This window comes from Alternaria novae-zelandiae (assembly GCF_023758075.1).
Source record: "Alternaria novae-zelandiae strain BMP 2774 chromosome Unknown scaffold_8, whole genome shotgun sequence".
In the NCBI taxonomy this organism is placed as follows: Eukaryota; Fungi; Ascomycota; class Dothideomycetes; order Pleosporales; family Pleosporaceae; genus Alternaria; species Alternaria novae-zelandiae.
The window spans coordinates 1,009,874-1,025,462 of record NW_026056968.1 but is presented as its reverse complement, the minus strand read 5'-3'; the positions used below and the strand labels follow the sequence as shown (position 1 = coordinate 1,025,462).

The 15,589-nt window shown below is 53.3% G+C and overlaps 5 protein-coding genes and 1 non-coding gene across 6 annotated transcripts; 2 read left to right on the top strand and 4 right to left on the bottom strand.

Moving 5' to 3' along the window:
* Nucleotides 1–451: 451 nt before the first annotated feature.
* J4E88_004797 (uncharacterized protein) lies at nucleotides 452–2,086 on the top strand (the record flags this gene model as incomplete). The annotated part of the gene is made up of 1 exon (XM_049398440.1): nucleotides 452–2,086. The coding sequence occupies one exon, from the start codon at nucleotides 452–454 to the stop codon at nucleotides 2,084–2,086; it is 1,635 nt and encodes a 544-aa protein (XP_049256001.1).
* A 119-nt stretch (nucleotides 2,087–2,205) lies between these two features.
* Nucleotides 2,206–3,417, bottom strand: J4E88_004796 (uncharacterized protein; the record flags this gene model as incomplete). Its single annotated transcript, XM_049398439.1, has 1 exon — nucleotides 2,206–3,417. The coding sequence occupies one exon, from the start codon at nucleotides 3,415–3,417 to the stop codon at nucleotides 2,206–2,208; it is 1,212 nt and encodes a 403-aa protein (XP_049256000.1).
* A 615-nt stretch (nucleotides 3,418–4,032) lies between these two features.
* Nucleotides 4,033–5,071, bottom strand: J4E88_004795 (uncharacterized protein; the record flags this gene model as incomplete). Its single annotated transcript, XM_049398438.1, has 2 exons — nucleotides 4,033–4,313; nucleotides 4,363–5,071. 2 exons carry the CDS (start codon nucleotides 5,069–5,071, stop codon nucleotides 4,033–4,035), a joined length of 990 nt encoding a protein of 329 aa, XP_049255999.1.
* A 2,298-nt stretch (nucleotides 5,072–7,369) lies between these two features.
* On the bottom strand, nucleotides 7,370–10,828 carry J4E88_004794 (uncharacterized protein; the record flags this gene model as incomplete). The annotated part of the gene is made up of 1 exon (XM_049398437.1): nucleotides 7,370–10,828. The coding sequence occupies one exon, from the start codon at nucleotides 10,826–10,828 to the stop codon at nucleotides 7,370–7,372; it is 3,459 nt and encodes a 1,152-aa protein (XP_049255998.1).
* A 960-nt stretch (nucleotides 10,829–11,788) lies between these two features.
* J4E88_004793 lies at nucleotides 11,789–11,886 on the bottom strand. The gene has a single exon. It is a non-coding gene; the product is annotated as a tRNA-Val (tRNA).
* Nucleotides 11,887–14,260: 2,374 nt separating this feature from the next.
* Nucleotides 14,261–14,884, top strand: J4E88_004792 (uncharacterized protein; the record flags this gene model as incomplete). The annotated part of the gene is made up of 1 exon (XM_049398436.1): nucleotides 14,261–14,884. One exon carries the CDS (start codon nucleotides 14,261–14,263, stop codon nucleotides 14,882–14,884), a length of 624 nt encoding a protein of 207 aa, XP_049255997.1.
* Nucleotides 14,885–15,589: the final 705 nt, after the last annotated feature.

Genomic DNA, 15,589 nt, shown 5'->3' with positions numbered 1-15,589 from the left:
AGCAAGCAAATCGCATGTCTCCGGGGGCTGACAAAGACGGGTTTAGGAGGGGAATTGCGCGCATGGTTCGCTTGACTTGCCGTTCGCCCCAGACCTCGATAGATCCGTCTAGGCTCGATGCAGCAGCCAAGACTCAATCTTTGCATCGACGGTCCACATCGTGACGGCTTTATGCTCAGACGTCACAGTCACCGCTAGGATTTGCCTTTGGCTGTATGCTCTGAGGCTCAGCACCCGAGTAAATGTCTTCCATTACACATAGCAACAATGTCCGCGGTCATTTCGGAGTCCGGAAACAACATATAGAAAGAATGAGACTGCCCAGGTGTGATGGAATTGGGTCGTCTTCAAAGTTTTTGCCATATCGACTCATAGGACAAAACATCTAGATGGCTTTATCATAACTTTCACTACACCTAATACCAGCCAGCCCGTCACGGGAACCACTACCATGTCCAACGACCCGATGGAGACTACCTCACATACCCCAAGCGACGCAATTCCATCCGACAATTCAGCCCCCATATTAGAAAAGGCCGAAGAAGGAAGCCCACCACAACATGGCGGCTCATACAGCCCATCTGACATCGAGCGACTCGGCCGCGAACGCCCCTCAGCCTTCCGCTCCCTCCCTCACGAGCTAGGTTTCTGCTTCGCCCTACTAGGCTCCATGTTCGTGGCCGAGTACATGATCTCCGGCTTCAACATCCTGTTGCCCGACCTGACCTCCGCCCTCGATATCCCATCCAACGCGCAAACATGGCCAGCCTCCGTCTTCTCGCTGGTAACGGGAGCTTTCCTACTGCCTTTTGGCCGGTTGTCTGATATGTTTGGAGGATACGTTGTCTTCAACATCGGGTTGGCTTGGTTCTTGATCTGGTCGATTATAGCAGGCTTCTCACAAAACTATGTCATGCTTATCGTATGTCGAGCGCTGCAGGGTTTCGGACCTGCGGCGTTCTTGCCTAGCGGTATCATGCTGCTGGGTTCCATTTACCGTCCTGGGCCGCGCAAGAACCTCGTCTTCAGCTTGTACGGTGCTTTTGCGCCAGTTGGCTTCTTTACTGGCATCTTTTTCGCTGGTGTCGCTGCACAGTTCATGAGTTGGGGCTGGTTCTTCTGGATAGGATCGATCATCCTCGCTATTGTGGCCGTTGCGTCGTACCTTTGCATTCCCAACCCGAGAGAAGAGAAAGAGAAGGCGAAACAGGAAGGAAAGGGGGTGAAGATGGATTGGTGGGGCACAGCGACTGTAGTGCCAGGTTTGGTCCTAGTGGTCTTTGCACTCACGGATGGAAGCCATGCACCACAAGGATGGGCGACACCTTATATACCCGTCACCTTTGTCATCGGTTGGATCTTCCTGGGTGCATTCGTTTACATCGAAGGCTGGGTCGCTGAACAGCCTCTCCTACCCCCTGACCTATTCCGTGTCAAGGGTATGAAGCCACTCGCGCTTGCGCTGTTCTTCCAGTACGGCACCTTCGGAATCTTCATCTTCTATGCGAGCTTCTATATCGAAGAGGTTGCCGGCGCCAGTCCGCTGCTTACCGCCGCATGGTTTACACCCATGTGCGTTGGCGGACTGATTTTAGCGACCGTTGGTGGGTTGATTCTGCACCTCCTCCCAGGCCGCATCCTCCTTCTCATCAGCGGTACCGCGTACATCCTATCGACGCTTCTTTTCGCGATTCTCCCTGTCGACTTCAGTTACTGGGCCTACATCTTCCCCGCTATGATCTGCGCTACACTCGGTATCGACATCACCTACAACGTCGCCAACATCTTTATCACAACGTCGCTACCAAAAGCGCGTCAAGGGCTAGCGGGATCTTTCATGAACTCATTACTGTTTTTGGGTATCGCGGTCTTCCTTTCATTTGCAGATCTAGCGGTCAGCGAAACGGAGGAGAGAGGAAGAAGGGGGAGTTACAAGGTAGCCTTTTGGCTTGCGACTGCGCTTTCTGGCGCGGGCTTGATCATCATGTTCTTAGGTGTTAAAATCGGCAAAGCGAAGAGTGATTTGACTCTTGATGAGAGGGAAGAGCTGGAGAATGAGTTGGTGAGAAGGAACACGAATGAGTAAAGTGATCTTGTAGAGTTTCATTGCCACTAATTCAGCGCTGGAAACTAGAGTCGACATCGTCGCGCAGATCCTGGTCGACATCGTCGCGCAAATCCTGAAACCTATGGCCACGCTACCCATCAATGGCCGATCTCCTCTTCACCTGGGGCCGCAGTCTTGTACGCCTTACGATATATCGACGACGCCATCACACGCGGAAGTCCTTCGCTCACGGCAGCATCGTCACGTACAAGGCGGTTTCGCACTTCATGCACGTTCCCACCACTCGGTATACCGCGCTTTCGGCAGAGCGCTGCTGCTCTGTAGTAATCGAGATCGGTGTAGTCTGAGTTACCGTGTAGAGGCTGTAGTGGTACAACTGTGCGAGCTTGCATTGAGCGCTGGGTCGACAATCGTGAAGGGGATATGGAGATCAAGATCGCTCGGTTGGGTGCAATCCCAGAATGCAGATCGGGCTCTTCTCGGCTTGGGCACTTGCGCGTGGGGCTGCTAAAGGGTGTTGCTGTAGACGGGTCGGCAGAGGGTAGGAGATCCGGAGTGTATCGGAATTGCGCTATTCGTTGCTCGAATGATGGTAGGGTTGCAGTTGGCAGAGTTTCTCTGATAGGTGAATTCGCGAAGTGCTTCGAAGCGTTGGCTACAAATGCTTGTGTGTTTCCCTTCTGGTGATGATCGGTACGGCGTCCGTGTCCTGTGATTGTGAGAGGTCCAGAACTGTCGGATGAACTGTCATTTCCTTCGCTGGCATTGCCGATGCAGTCTTCCTCACGCATAGCTAGACCGCGGTTCCTGTATGCTCCTTGCATCTCACACTGTCGTTGGGTACCTTGAGTATGCGACAGTAAGTTCCTGCCGTTATCATCGACCTGATGTCCAGTTGGGTGACCCCAGAGATCGATGCGTCCCGCCCGGTAGTCTTCCAAAACCCTATTTTGTGCCTCGTCTCTGCTTCTCCGGTGTTTCATAGCAGTCTGCATAGCTGGTATCTCGTCGGCGTCCCCGCCAGTGTAGTCTGGATGAGCTGCGAGGTAGTCTGTTGTATACCTGACGCTGTGAACGTCGGATTTGGGGTTGACTTTCGACAGCTCCGCGACCATGTGCTCGTCGATCGCGCCAGCGTTCCATAGGTGGTGGGCATGTGCGGATAGCATGGCTTTCTCAGTCGCTGCGTGGCTGTCACCATAGACAGAGCGACTTCGCTCGACCGGCGTGTCTGGCGCGGCTTCCGGTGTCGGTTTGAGCTTCTTCTTAGGCGCCATTGTACTAGGGCGAGATAAAGGGAAGGCTGATCCCGATCCGAGTGTGCGTGTGGCCTGGCTTGCTGTGTCCATAACGATGGATTGGCGGTAAGCGACGTGAGTTCGGGAGACAAACAAGAATGCTGCATGTAGAAAGGTAGCAATAAAATGACGTAGCGGGACAAGACTTGTGCAGAAGTGAAAGGGTCGCGTCCACGAAGTTCCAAAGTTGTTGGTGCAACATGTTAGACGCAATGACAATGAAGAAATTCTGTCCACACTGAATAACGACATGTTTTTTTGTATTCAGAATGCTCGGCTAAGCCTCACTGATGCCGAAATCGACGTTCAATAGTGGGAGTGGTGGATAGTGCAATATGCGCTGCTGGTGTGTAGTGTTCATGGCTTCAACATTTGAATTTAGGCCCCAAGGATCGCAGAACATGTCACAGGGTTAGTAAGTATGCGTACAAACTCCAAGCGGCCATAGCTACGAAGAGGTGAGTATCCACTGAGTGTGACAATGATGCTGATTAGACATGGCTATCGAACGGAAGACAGGCCGACTTTCGTCGACTCGACTGACGCTTGCCTTATTAAGACTAAATCGAACGCGTCGCGTGCGCCAACCCGGGCCTCCACCAATTGCCACAGGTCTCGCATTTCATTTTGGCTGTTCTGGCCTCGCTGAGCGATAGGATGCTTAAATCAGTCCAGAAAATTGCCTCCAGTCTTGGCAAGTACTTCGTCGTAGTAGCTCTGGAATGCCAGCCATCCCTTCTCAGGCGTCCCAACCTGCTTATATGTCTCGGCAGCCTCGCTTTCCGGTATGATCTTGGGCTTGTATCCACTTCCAGCGGCCGCTGCATCTACAAGGAGTTGTGCTTGACACGTCTTGTCGAGGGAGAGGAACCAGAAGGCTGCTTCGTCGACGGACTTGCCCACGGTGAGGATGCCGTGGTTTTGGAGGATAGCTGCTTTGCCGTCACCTGTGCAAGTGATCAGTAGCGTAAAGCATGAATGTAGACAGGGTCATACCTAAGGCATCCGCAATCCTCTCACCCTCTTCGCTGGCCAGCACGACTCCGCCAAACTGGTTGTATACGCCGTGGCTCTTGTAAAAGCGGATGCTGTCCTGTGTGATCATGTCCAGTTCCCTACCAAAGGCGCTAAAGGCCTTGCCATGTACGCTATGCGCATGACAGGCTGCATGTACGTCTGGCCGTCGCCTGTGTATGGCGCTGTGAATGGCAAAAGCCGCCGCATTGATGGGCTGGTCGCCGTGCACCACCTCGCCTTCCTCGTTCACCAGTATCAGATCCGACACGCGTATCAGGGAGAAATGCGCCGACAATGGGTTGAGCCAGAAATGGTCGGTGAGTATTGGGTCGCGCACGCTGATATGGCCGGCGACACCTTCGTCGAACCCGCGCGAGGCGAAGATGCGATAGGCAGCCGCGAGATGCTGTTTACGGTAGAGGCGTTCGTCTTCGAGGCGTTCAAAGGCTGGGTACTTGCGGACTTTGAGGGTCTTGCCCGACTTGGTCCGGCCCATAGCTGCTACTGTCTGGTTGTCATTGCTTTCGGCGTGATCGACCCGCGTGCCTGCCGCAACGGACGCGTGCAGGTCCTTGGACGATGTTGTGAGCGCCCGAGTAATACGTCGTGGGTAGAGCCATTGGGGGCGCCGTGTGAATGACCCTGCGACCTGCACAAGTGACGAAGGAAGAAGGCGAGCTGTAGGCATGGTCAGTGCGGTAGGTTAGCAATCTATGCAGTGGAAGAGTACAACGGCTTCCCCGCCGGGTATGACATGACGGATAGTCCGCTGCGCATCCCTGGGAGTCACTGGACGCGATTGGTGAGCTTCGCAAGAGAGGAGAAGATGGGCATCGGAGGTTAGGCCGAGGCTTGATGGGAGATGACATAAGCGGAACTCGCTGCCTCTCCAACACCAGAGCATTGTCGACTCTCGATTACCTCGATAGACTGACATTGCTGGAGTCGCCTTACAGCCATCTTTGCGTGCATTTCTTGCAAACAATACGCATTCTTCCGGATGGCACTGGAGAAGAATATGGACACGACAAAGTGCAAAGCGCCCGTCCATCGAAATGCCACCAAATGGCATACAGGATGATCGCGGAGACAACAGTTGTTTCTGTCATTATCTGTTGTCTCCCATCTATAATGTCTCACTAACTGGTTTGTCAAGCTGTTATGAGATGAGCGTAGTAAACCCTTCTGCGCCTGCCCTTTCACTCCCAGTCGCGGCCGCGCCTATCGCACAACAACACGCTACTGCTCTACTCCTTCCCTTCTCACCCGCTCACTCACCGCACAAACTCCGTCGCCTCCAGGCAGCTGGGCCCACTTCCATGTCAGACTGGCGCCTGCGCACTATATCATTTCGCCTGCCCCTGCCCTCATCAACGCCCTGCCACGCTTCCACCTCCAACAGCAACCCGAGAATCAGCGCAATCAACCACGGCCAACATGAGGTGCACCTTCTCCCTCTTCTGCGCCTTCCTTGCGCTTCTCGCGCTTTCTCTCGCAGCCCCGGACTCCATCGACGCCGACAGCCTAGGTGAGTGAGAAACCAGTCGATAAGCCCGCAATCGCTCTACTGACGTTGGAGAGCAGTCTCCTCCTCCGTTCAAGGAATTCCCCAAGGACCATCGATTGTCGGTACTTCTCCCGCCCCAGCTAGTTCCCAGGTATCATCAGAAGATACCCCCTCCGAAGGCGATTTGCTCGCCGAGCTCCATGGCTTCACTAGCACAAACACAACATTGTCGACTGCCAGCTCCGACGTTCACGTTGCCGATGTCGAGGAACAGTGGAAGCATCTCAAAGGCTGGTATCGTGTTGATGTTCGCCTCGGCAAGGGAGCTACCCACGCTGGAACTTTCCAACAGGGACGGATGTATGAACGCATCTACTCAATCCTCAAGAAGTGCAAAAAAGGATCTACCATAGACGACTGCTCTATTCGCAATGCGGTTTTCCGGGATGGAGACAACAATTATCGAACAGACTCGGCGCTCGTTCTCGAGATTGAGCACGAGTACTTCAATCCGGATTTACCAGATCTCCAGGACTTGGGAGTAAGCGTTGCTGTACTCTAAGTGGTCATGTTCAAGGGCTAACACATGTATAGTACCGTATGATGGCTAGCGTGTACCAGAAGATGACTGAAGTACCACGGAACTGCTTCAGAATCGGCGATTTCAAAGACAACAGCGGTGGTGACAGAGACTTGTTCTTTTGCTCCGTCCCGGCCGAGGCGTTGATAGTATACCCGACCAACGGAGGCCCAGTTCAGATGGTTCTCATGATCAAACTGGAATGGGATCACAAAACTTCCGATTGGACCTACGAATGTGATGGTAAATCGGACAAGGGCGTTGCAGAATACGCGACCCAACCATTCCGCAATGGTTTCAATGAAGAAATCGCCAAGATGCACGGATGGAGAGCAGACCGAGTTACCCCCTTCGTCGACTGTTATTCCCTCGGATGCTTCTACTATGATCCGAAAAACGATGGAAAGACATGGGATGAGCAAAATGTAAAATGTACACCGCGACGGGATCCGATAGGGTGTACTAAGGACGAGGGTGGTCCCAAGCCTGAAAACCATTGTCCTCCAAAGTACCCTGGATGATGGAGCATGCTCCACTGAAAGCCACAACATCGTGGAGCTGGCGATCCCACTTCCTGGAATCCGAAAGTGAAGGGGCAGCTTATACTAAGATGTCGAGGTCGAGTCGGGCAGCCAAGGGCAGTGGTAGCAGTACTCTTACTGTAGTGTAGTTTCAGATAGCTAATAGCAGTAATGAGAATCTCGTTTGTATCAATATTGTCATGATCAGGATGCCTCGAAGGTGACTTCTGCCTTGACGTAATCAGCTCTACGGGGCTGGCAAACATTGAACAAGCAGAACATATGAGATGAGGTTGGGATTCGAATGGTCTGTGACTTTATGCTATCTCATTCAGTGTATGCCTTAATCGTTTCGATAGCAAAGCCGTCTTACACCGCCTAGTCACCTCCCGAGACAAGCAAACTCTGCACATCCACCATACCGTGTCCACGATCGTACAATAGTTTACGCCCACGATGGAGTGGAAACTCCGCAACTACCATGACTGCGATACTCTTCACACCAGCCTTTTTCAGTAGATGTAGCACCGCGCAAAGAGTCTCGCCCGTCGACAATACATCGTCCACGACTACGACCGAGTCAGAGCCGATAATCGCGTTTCGCTCTATCTCGATGCGCTTTCCAATCTTTGCTTGGTTAGGAGCTTGGGAAGAGATATACGATGCGTTTTTCGTGGCCGAGATGGTAGGTGGCGGAAGCTTGCCAGCCTCGCGAATGGGCACGAGAGGCACGCCTACCAGCGATGCTAATGCCGGTGCAAAGACGAGACCGCCCACCTCGCAACAGACAATGGCATCGACGTTGGCCCAGCATCCAGTGAAGTGACTTTGTAGTAGTGATGCGCAAAGAGCAAGGCCACCTGGCTGCTGCGAGATTCCGAGTACATGTCGGAACCGGATGCCCGGCTTGGGGAAGTTTGGGATTGAGCGTACCATATCGGCCAGTGGTTGTAGGTCATTATGCAAGAAGGGAAGTATGGAGGCCTCGGCAAACTCTCGTACCGCGCCGTTTCCTGGTGTGTCGTTGACGAAGGTCGGATTTGGACGATGTCGCGGAGCTGCAGAGTCAGTCGTCTTCTCGGTGCGTACCCCACGAGCAACCCGTGAGGCTTCGCTGGTATCAACATGGACTTCGATCACTCTGCTCGCCGCCACTAGATGGGAGAATGATGCGACAGGTGCCTCATCCCTCATCCCCGTGATGAACAAAACATCGACATCCGCGCCTGCCGCATTGTGGACAACTTCAAGAAAGTGTTCTTCCGGTAGTCGGGGTCGTTCCTGGATTTGTTTCTCGTAGAAGGCTGTCAGCGCTGAACGGTGTTGCTCCTTATATGCCCGATCGTCTAGAAGGCGGCGGAAGTCGTTACCAGTCGCGTCGGCGAACTCGCGTTTCGTGACGTCGCTGATGCGTATAGCTTGCGCGCGAAGACCATGCGTTGAAGAAGAAGCGTTGCCGTTAAGTTCAGAGAACACGGCGACCCATTCGCCGGCACAGTAGTCCTTGCCGGCGCCGTGTTCGCCGGTAACAAGAATGATGAGTTTGGGCAACGGGGGCTTCGGCAACGGACAGGCCCACGCCAACACGTTCCGTGGATCCATCAGGCGTTTGAGACGACCGAGGCGCACGGTATTCGGCCCGAACGCCTTCTCCGCCAGCACTGCATCTCGGGGGTCAGGTCCAAGGTCCGCTCCGTACGTGCCCCTGCTTAACGGCAGCAAGCTGTCGACTACGTCGTACACCCATTGCACCGAAGCATGCGCAACGCGACTGCCATCCTCATCCCGAGGCCACACCCCGGTGATGACGCAAGCGAAATCCCAGTCTCGACACCCGAACGCAGTCGCATCGGGTGCGACCTCGCCAGCCTTCCCACCACCATGCAGCAGATGGAGGTAACAGAACGGCGACGGACGAGACTCGACCGCTGAGACTAGGCGTTGAGCGATTTTCGACATTCCAATGTCCTTGAAGAATACGCAACGCTTGAAAGATGACGTCTTGCCGTCGCCATGTCCCCCATGCATCTTAGACATGTACATCTCGGCATCGAACGCTTCTACGCCATCCATGATCTTGGTGTCGCTGTTGGTTCCCCATATGTCGCCTTCGCGCTTGGACATGATAGTCATAGGTGATGGGTAAGATGCATCGGCAGGGGCGAACGTCGTGATCCCAAGCTTGAGTCCTCCATTCTCGCAGTACAGGTATGCGTCGGCGGAACAGAACTCGCTGCATCCTTTTGCGACTTTCTCATCAAACTCGCGAAGTCTGCATTTGGCTTCGACATTGTCGCTCAGAGGAACTACCCAGTTTTGCGTAACAAACTTGTGGGCGAAATAGGCGTGGAGTGTTACGCTGAGTACGATACCAAAGTTCGTTCCTACACCTTTCAGTGCCCAGAGGATATCAGTCTCGTTATCTGGACGACAGGCCTCTTTCGGAACATGCTTGCTTGGCACCCGACCGACATGAAAGATCTCTCCGGAAGCCACACTGATGAGTATGGCGCCGACGATGCTATCACAAGTGAGGCCGTACATCCTTGTAAGATGGCCTATACCACCCTGTAGCCAGAGTCCGGCTCCAACACTTGGACGAGATCCTAGAGGTACAGTGAGGCCCTTCTCGAGAGTCCTACTGATGATATTGACTGTCTTGCATCCAACCCCAGCGACTACAAGTGAATTGGAGGCAATGTCTTGGTCGTCTTTATCCTCAACCTCTTTCAGTATATGTACGGAGTCGAAGGCACTCATGTCAATCGCCACAACATTGGATCTGTGGCAATGTGCGCTGTGCCCTCCACCGACAACAGTCAAGCCAAGGCCGTGTCTGAGTGCCCACCGGACGCAATCTTGCACCTTCTCAATATTATCTGGCCTGACGATAGCGGCGGGGCGTTGTAGACGAGCTTGTTGGTTCTTCACCGGGTTCTCTTCTAGTATCGGGCCCACGCGCATCTCCAGTTCCTCCACTTTGTCTGCGTGGTGATTGAAAACCAACATGACTTCAGGTGCGGAGAACAGAAGGGTTGCGGGATGGTCGTCATCACGGCGGGCAAGATCACGACATAGCTTTTGCCAGTTTGCTAGAACAGCGTTTTCTTCGTCGGTGTCTTGCATGGTGAACCCAGCGACGAAAGATGCGAACACATCCAGTGCGTCATCGTTATCTGCTACGCCGACGAAACCGGTGGGATAGGAAGCCGAATGATGGCAGGCCAAGCCGTCGATGTGGAAAATACCCTCACGACGGAAAACTGCGACGATTCCATCATCGAGGAGCATGTTCAACGCGTGCTTGATGAAACTGTCTTGCGGCTTCATACCGTACATGCTGTGACAAAAGAGAACGATGTCGTACTTCTCGATATCGGCACCACTCGGCGTGTCACAATCCGGATCGAAACGAGTACGGTAGATGACAGGATTACTCTCCAAGCAAGGAAACGGAGCTTTTGAGGTTGTATCCGTCTTATCATGATCCTGCAACCACTTTCCCAGCTTCAGAGCATACAAGGCATTGGGTTCAAAAGCGGTGTACTTCCCAATCCTCTTTCGCAGGCTTCTATGTAGATGCCCGAGAATGCTCTTGGGGCCCGGGCCGATCTCCAGAACCGAGATCAACTTATCTGATTGGTGTGCAGGAGCTAGGAGGTAGGATAGTTCTGGGATGATGAAGTCGCGGTAGATCGCCCAACTGGGTCCTTGGACGAAGGTTTCGAAGCCTGCCGCATATTGTTCGTCGGTCAAGGGCTCCCTGGAAGAGGTGACGGAAGGTTTGATGTTGGCGCTTCGCACTAAGGCTTTCTTGAGATAGTCGAGCGTGGCCATAATAGCTGGCGGCGACGCACGAGTACGCTGAAGATCTTTGCAATGACAGTATTGATACGAGCTTGAGCTGAGTTGGAATGAGAGTGCTACTCGACCAGCTGGGGACCGGATGGGATTTGTGCGGACTACGTTGTTTGCCAACACAGCGGTCGCAGCGGTAATACACATGTCTGCTCTGCCTTGATGCACATATCCGCCCGTCGGAGGTAGGCGACATCGGTAGTGCACGTCTGCTATATGCAGAAAGATGTTTGATTACCTTGGATACTGTAATACGTGTGGATCGGACGTATTACTGCATTTTGTTATTCGATACCCGATAGACAGAGGTGAACGTGTCTTTCGCAAAGAATCTCACAGATTGCGATCTATCCAGTTTTGTGCTCAGAGACCTACATAGAACGATCGGCAAACATTTCCATGTGAAGAGTGCCGAGCCGAACAAGGACGTCGCGCTTAAGATCCCGAGATGTACAATACTCATGATCGTGGAGTTTGCCGTGTAGTATGCTTTGTGCTACGAGTACAAGATTGTTCGCGTTATTGCACCGCTCGCATCTAAGGATTGCTATCTAGTTTAGTGGTGATGGATTCTGACAGCGAGAGCATTCTTGGCCCTCTATCCAGGCAAATATGCAAAGCCTCCAGTCCTGGAGACTACGATAGTGGCGGGTATGAGGCAAAAATAGCTCCACAACCTTAAGCATACGCCAACAGCATCGTGATCAGCATCTCCTTGAGACAGCGAGTTCGAAAAAAAAGAGGCGGTTTCGAAGGTGCTAAATTCCAAAGCTTTTAGATCCAGAGGATCTACTCCAAAGATTTTAGATCCTGGGATCAATACCAAAGATTTTGGAGGGGCCAATTCCAAAGGTAACACCAAAGGGGTGGGTATCAAAGAGGGGTATTATGAAGCCCTCAATACCACACCGGTAACGTAACACCAAATCGCCAGTATCATGATTCATCGGAGGTTTGAACTCCGGACCTTCAGTGTACTAACAGGCTTTTGAGGGCCTTTGTTAGACTGACGTGATAACCAACTACACCAACGAACCGTTATTGATGAAAGACGGCAAAAAAAGTTGGATTTTGTTAGCCACCGGTTTACTCCCAGGAGACAAGCTCAGCCCTCGTAGCAAGCTGTATATACGCTGGCGATACGATAAAATGCTGTGGTGCGGGGCAAGAAGCTGAACCAGTTTTCTTCCGTCGTGGGTCAAAGTGGTTCGCCCCACCAAAGGCTACCATGGTGTGATAGAATGGAGTATAGTCGTAATAGGTTCGTTTGACATACAATCGGGTATGCAAACATGTGTGGCTAGTCCGAGTATGTTTGTGTTGTTCATCGCGAACCATCAACGAGTTGCCCGACCGAACTTTGAGCGTTGGGTCTGTGAGAACACCGCTGGACTCGCATCCATAACTAAACGCTTGCTTCTGCTTCTAGCTGAAGAGAGCTTAGTTGTTCGGAGCGAGTGCTGTCGAGACAGAAATTCGCGTTTGTGGAGGAATATGCTGCCGCACCAAGAATGCCATTGTTGCCTCAGACTTTTCTGCGCGACTTGACGCTAACAAGATCAATTACCAAGCTCAGCGACGGCTTGGGAGCGGGTAGCTGCCAGCTAGCAAACAGACAGGCGGGCAGTCTGCATCGCGCGACGCGGCTGGAAGCTACCGTCCGGGCGGAAGCTGTAACGTGGCTTGGTACAGCTGGGCGACCAACGACTTCCGCTGACCGCGCATCGAGCAAGCGTAGTCGACGTGATATTGGCTGTTTCGCGCCCGTAGTCGCGATAATAGATCGAACAAGATATGGGATACTCTGCGCGTGGTGTTGAGCGGGTGTGTAGTTGTCGGGGCTGTAGCTGTTCTGGACGCGTCCACGCGTGCCCAGGAGATCGCGGAGCGGGATTAGCAACGCCGACAGTAGCAAACCTCCGTGCCCCTACGTCTTCCTCATCGTTCACTCTTCACCATGAGTCCAGTCTTCATGCCGCTGAAGAAGCCAAGCTGCGCGTAAGATTACAGCCAAGAACATATCGATCGACTCCAGCGCATCTAGGCTGTGGGCTGCAGCACAGTCCCGCTCGAGCAAGCACACGTCAGCTGCACGCGCGCACCGTTCCTCACGACAAGTACCATGACAAGCAGCGTTCCGAGACCGACGCTGTGCTTCCTGCATGAGTCTGGAGACGATGCGAATCCAGCGACGTCCCCGCCGGCCAAGACATCGATTTGTCGCACCTCCGTAGGAGTTCCAGCCACGGGGTAGCGCACTAAGGCCGATCTGGAAACCACAGCCTAAAAGCAGACCACATCTCAAACCTCGCATCGCGTCTCTAAGGCTGCGACCCCAGCACTTGGCTCCGCTCAGGTATCTACAACTCCACTTGTTCAAGACGCCAAGTGTTGCGATCAAGGCTTGCCCCTTCCAAGCTCATCGCCGAGCCCTGTCAGTCTGGCCCCTTTGCCCCAGACGAACGCTGTGGAGGAGGTCTGCCTAAGGGTCGCATCTTGCTCGTGCGCGCCTGAAAATCCGGCGATCGATGCTCATTGAGGTAGACAACCCCTCGATTCGCCCCTTCGGCCACCTCCTGTATACCGCCGCTACTTGGCAAGTCAGCGTGAACGAGAAGCTATAGGCTTGGTGCTCTAAGCATTACCCAGTCTTCTTCTACCACTGTCAGGGCTTTAGATTTGGGCTTGGCCAGACTTCAAGCAGTCGAAAGGACTTGTGTGGTACGCGTCAGTGTTCGGAAGATCAGTACTCCAAGACCCATTATTGGGCCCCAGTGTGACAAGTGCACCGTTCACTCAACATGCAGTTAACCTCATGTGCCTCAGGCAGATCGCTCTCTCCACGTGCACTCGAAGAGGAACTCATCCATGACCACGTCGAGGCCTGGACTAATCACACGGCTCAGGATCGTGGTCACTGACCCACTTGCAGTACCAGAACCATGCATTAGCCCCGGTAACTAAGGACGCTCCCCAGGCTTATCCGACCTTGGCTCCGCATCACAAAAGTTTTGACCCAACATCAAACAGCGGGAGAAGCTTGGCATGGCCATCGAAGGCAAAGCTCTGCCGTGGTATGCTTGCCGCTACTTGGCGTAGCCTCAAGAAAGTTTCATGCCTTGACAGTTATGGTTAATTCATCTTGGCAGGTAACGACGGTGGGCCTGCGATACCACGACTATGGAGACTATGGAGACTCTGTGGTTTGCGTATAAGAAGACAGTAAACCCACTTCTTCTATTCTCCAGTCCGGTCACTCACTTCATTTCACTACCAACTAGTATTCACTTCTGTCGCCGGGCGACTTCTATCACTTAGTACATTTTTTGATCATCTAATCGTTCATCGAACCTCAATCATCCACCACTACTTTACCACCTAATCGAAAGATCCAACCACCCAACCGACAACATGCTTCCTCAACACGTTCTCTTCGCGCTCGTCGCCACCGTCGCTGCCGTCCCCCTTAACATCAACTTGGGTGCCTACTCGCCTGCCCTGGTAGTCGGTGATGGAGAGATCTCGCTAGGATCAACAGAATCAGCTTCAGAGTTGATGTCTACGCTCGCTTCGGGAGCCGCAGCCAACGCCGGTGGGGAGGGCGCAGCACAAGGTCAGCAAGAACAACCGGCCGCCGAACAGCCCGCAGCTGAAGGCGAGCAAGCTCAAGAACAACCAGCTGAAGGAGAAGCAGCTAAACGATCCAACCTTCGCCGCGCCGTCAACGACATCATCAGCAAGCGTGCTCCCGTCGAGCCCAAGATGGCCGCCGTAGAGGAGGCCATGCAATGGATCAAGCGCGACCTCGCTGGCTTCAACGCTGCTCTCGGCTACGCCAAGGAGGCCCAGAAGGACATGCCCAAGGTCGAGATGGGCACTGAGAACGCCGGTGTCGGTCTTCTCGTCAACCCCGGTGTCAACGTTCCCAAGGACTCTGCCGCCGCTGGCGCCCCTGCTGAGAAGCGCAAGCGCGATGAGGTCGTCGAGGAGGAGGACGCACCCAAGATGACTTTGGTCGCCATCACCGAAGTTTGAGCACTATACCCGACTTTGCATTTCAGCTAGCACATCCTTCCTTCAAAAGACATCACGCGCCATGGGAGGAGGAGTTATACACGACAGTCATGTCACAAGCTCGATCTTGTATGTTCCGAGCGCGAGTTTTCTTTTCAGCAAGCATCAGCAGGATCACGCGTACTGCGGACCGGAAGATGAGGAGTTTTGGATAACGGTATTGATGGATGGATGGACGAACAAGGCAATGGAAGATGAGATAAAACGTCGCAAGATTTCAATAAAGTACTATTTGATCAGACCTCAGCTCCAACATGCCTTCTCACCAACACAACAGCATCCTTTTTCCTACAATTCGCGAGGTGAGTCCACTGTTCTCTCACTTCCAACTCAGTTGCTCGGATCCCGCCGCTGCACGACTCATTCCACCAACACCCATTGACATTGCATCCGCATTTCCCGCCTTGGGCGTTTTACTCTCGTCGCCATCAGGAATCCACAAAGAATACCGACGTCTCTAGTCTCAAGTCGCATTAAAGTCTCAGTAACGTAACTTACAGCTCTTGGCAACGCCGCGGGTTCAGGGTCCCGGGTCCCGGGTGCGGAGCGTGAAACACGGCCCTGTCGCGTGGTCTGTGTGGTCGGAATGGCCTGGCGAGGCTGCCGGCGGGCGGCTGGGGGCAAACTTCGCTTTCTCCAGTGCCGAACAATTCGATTGTGTTTTTG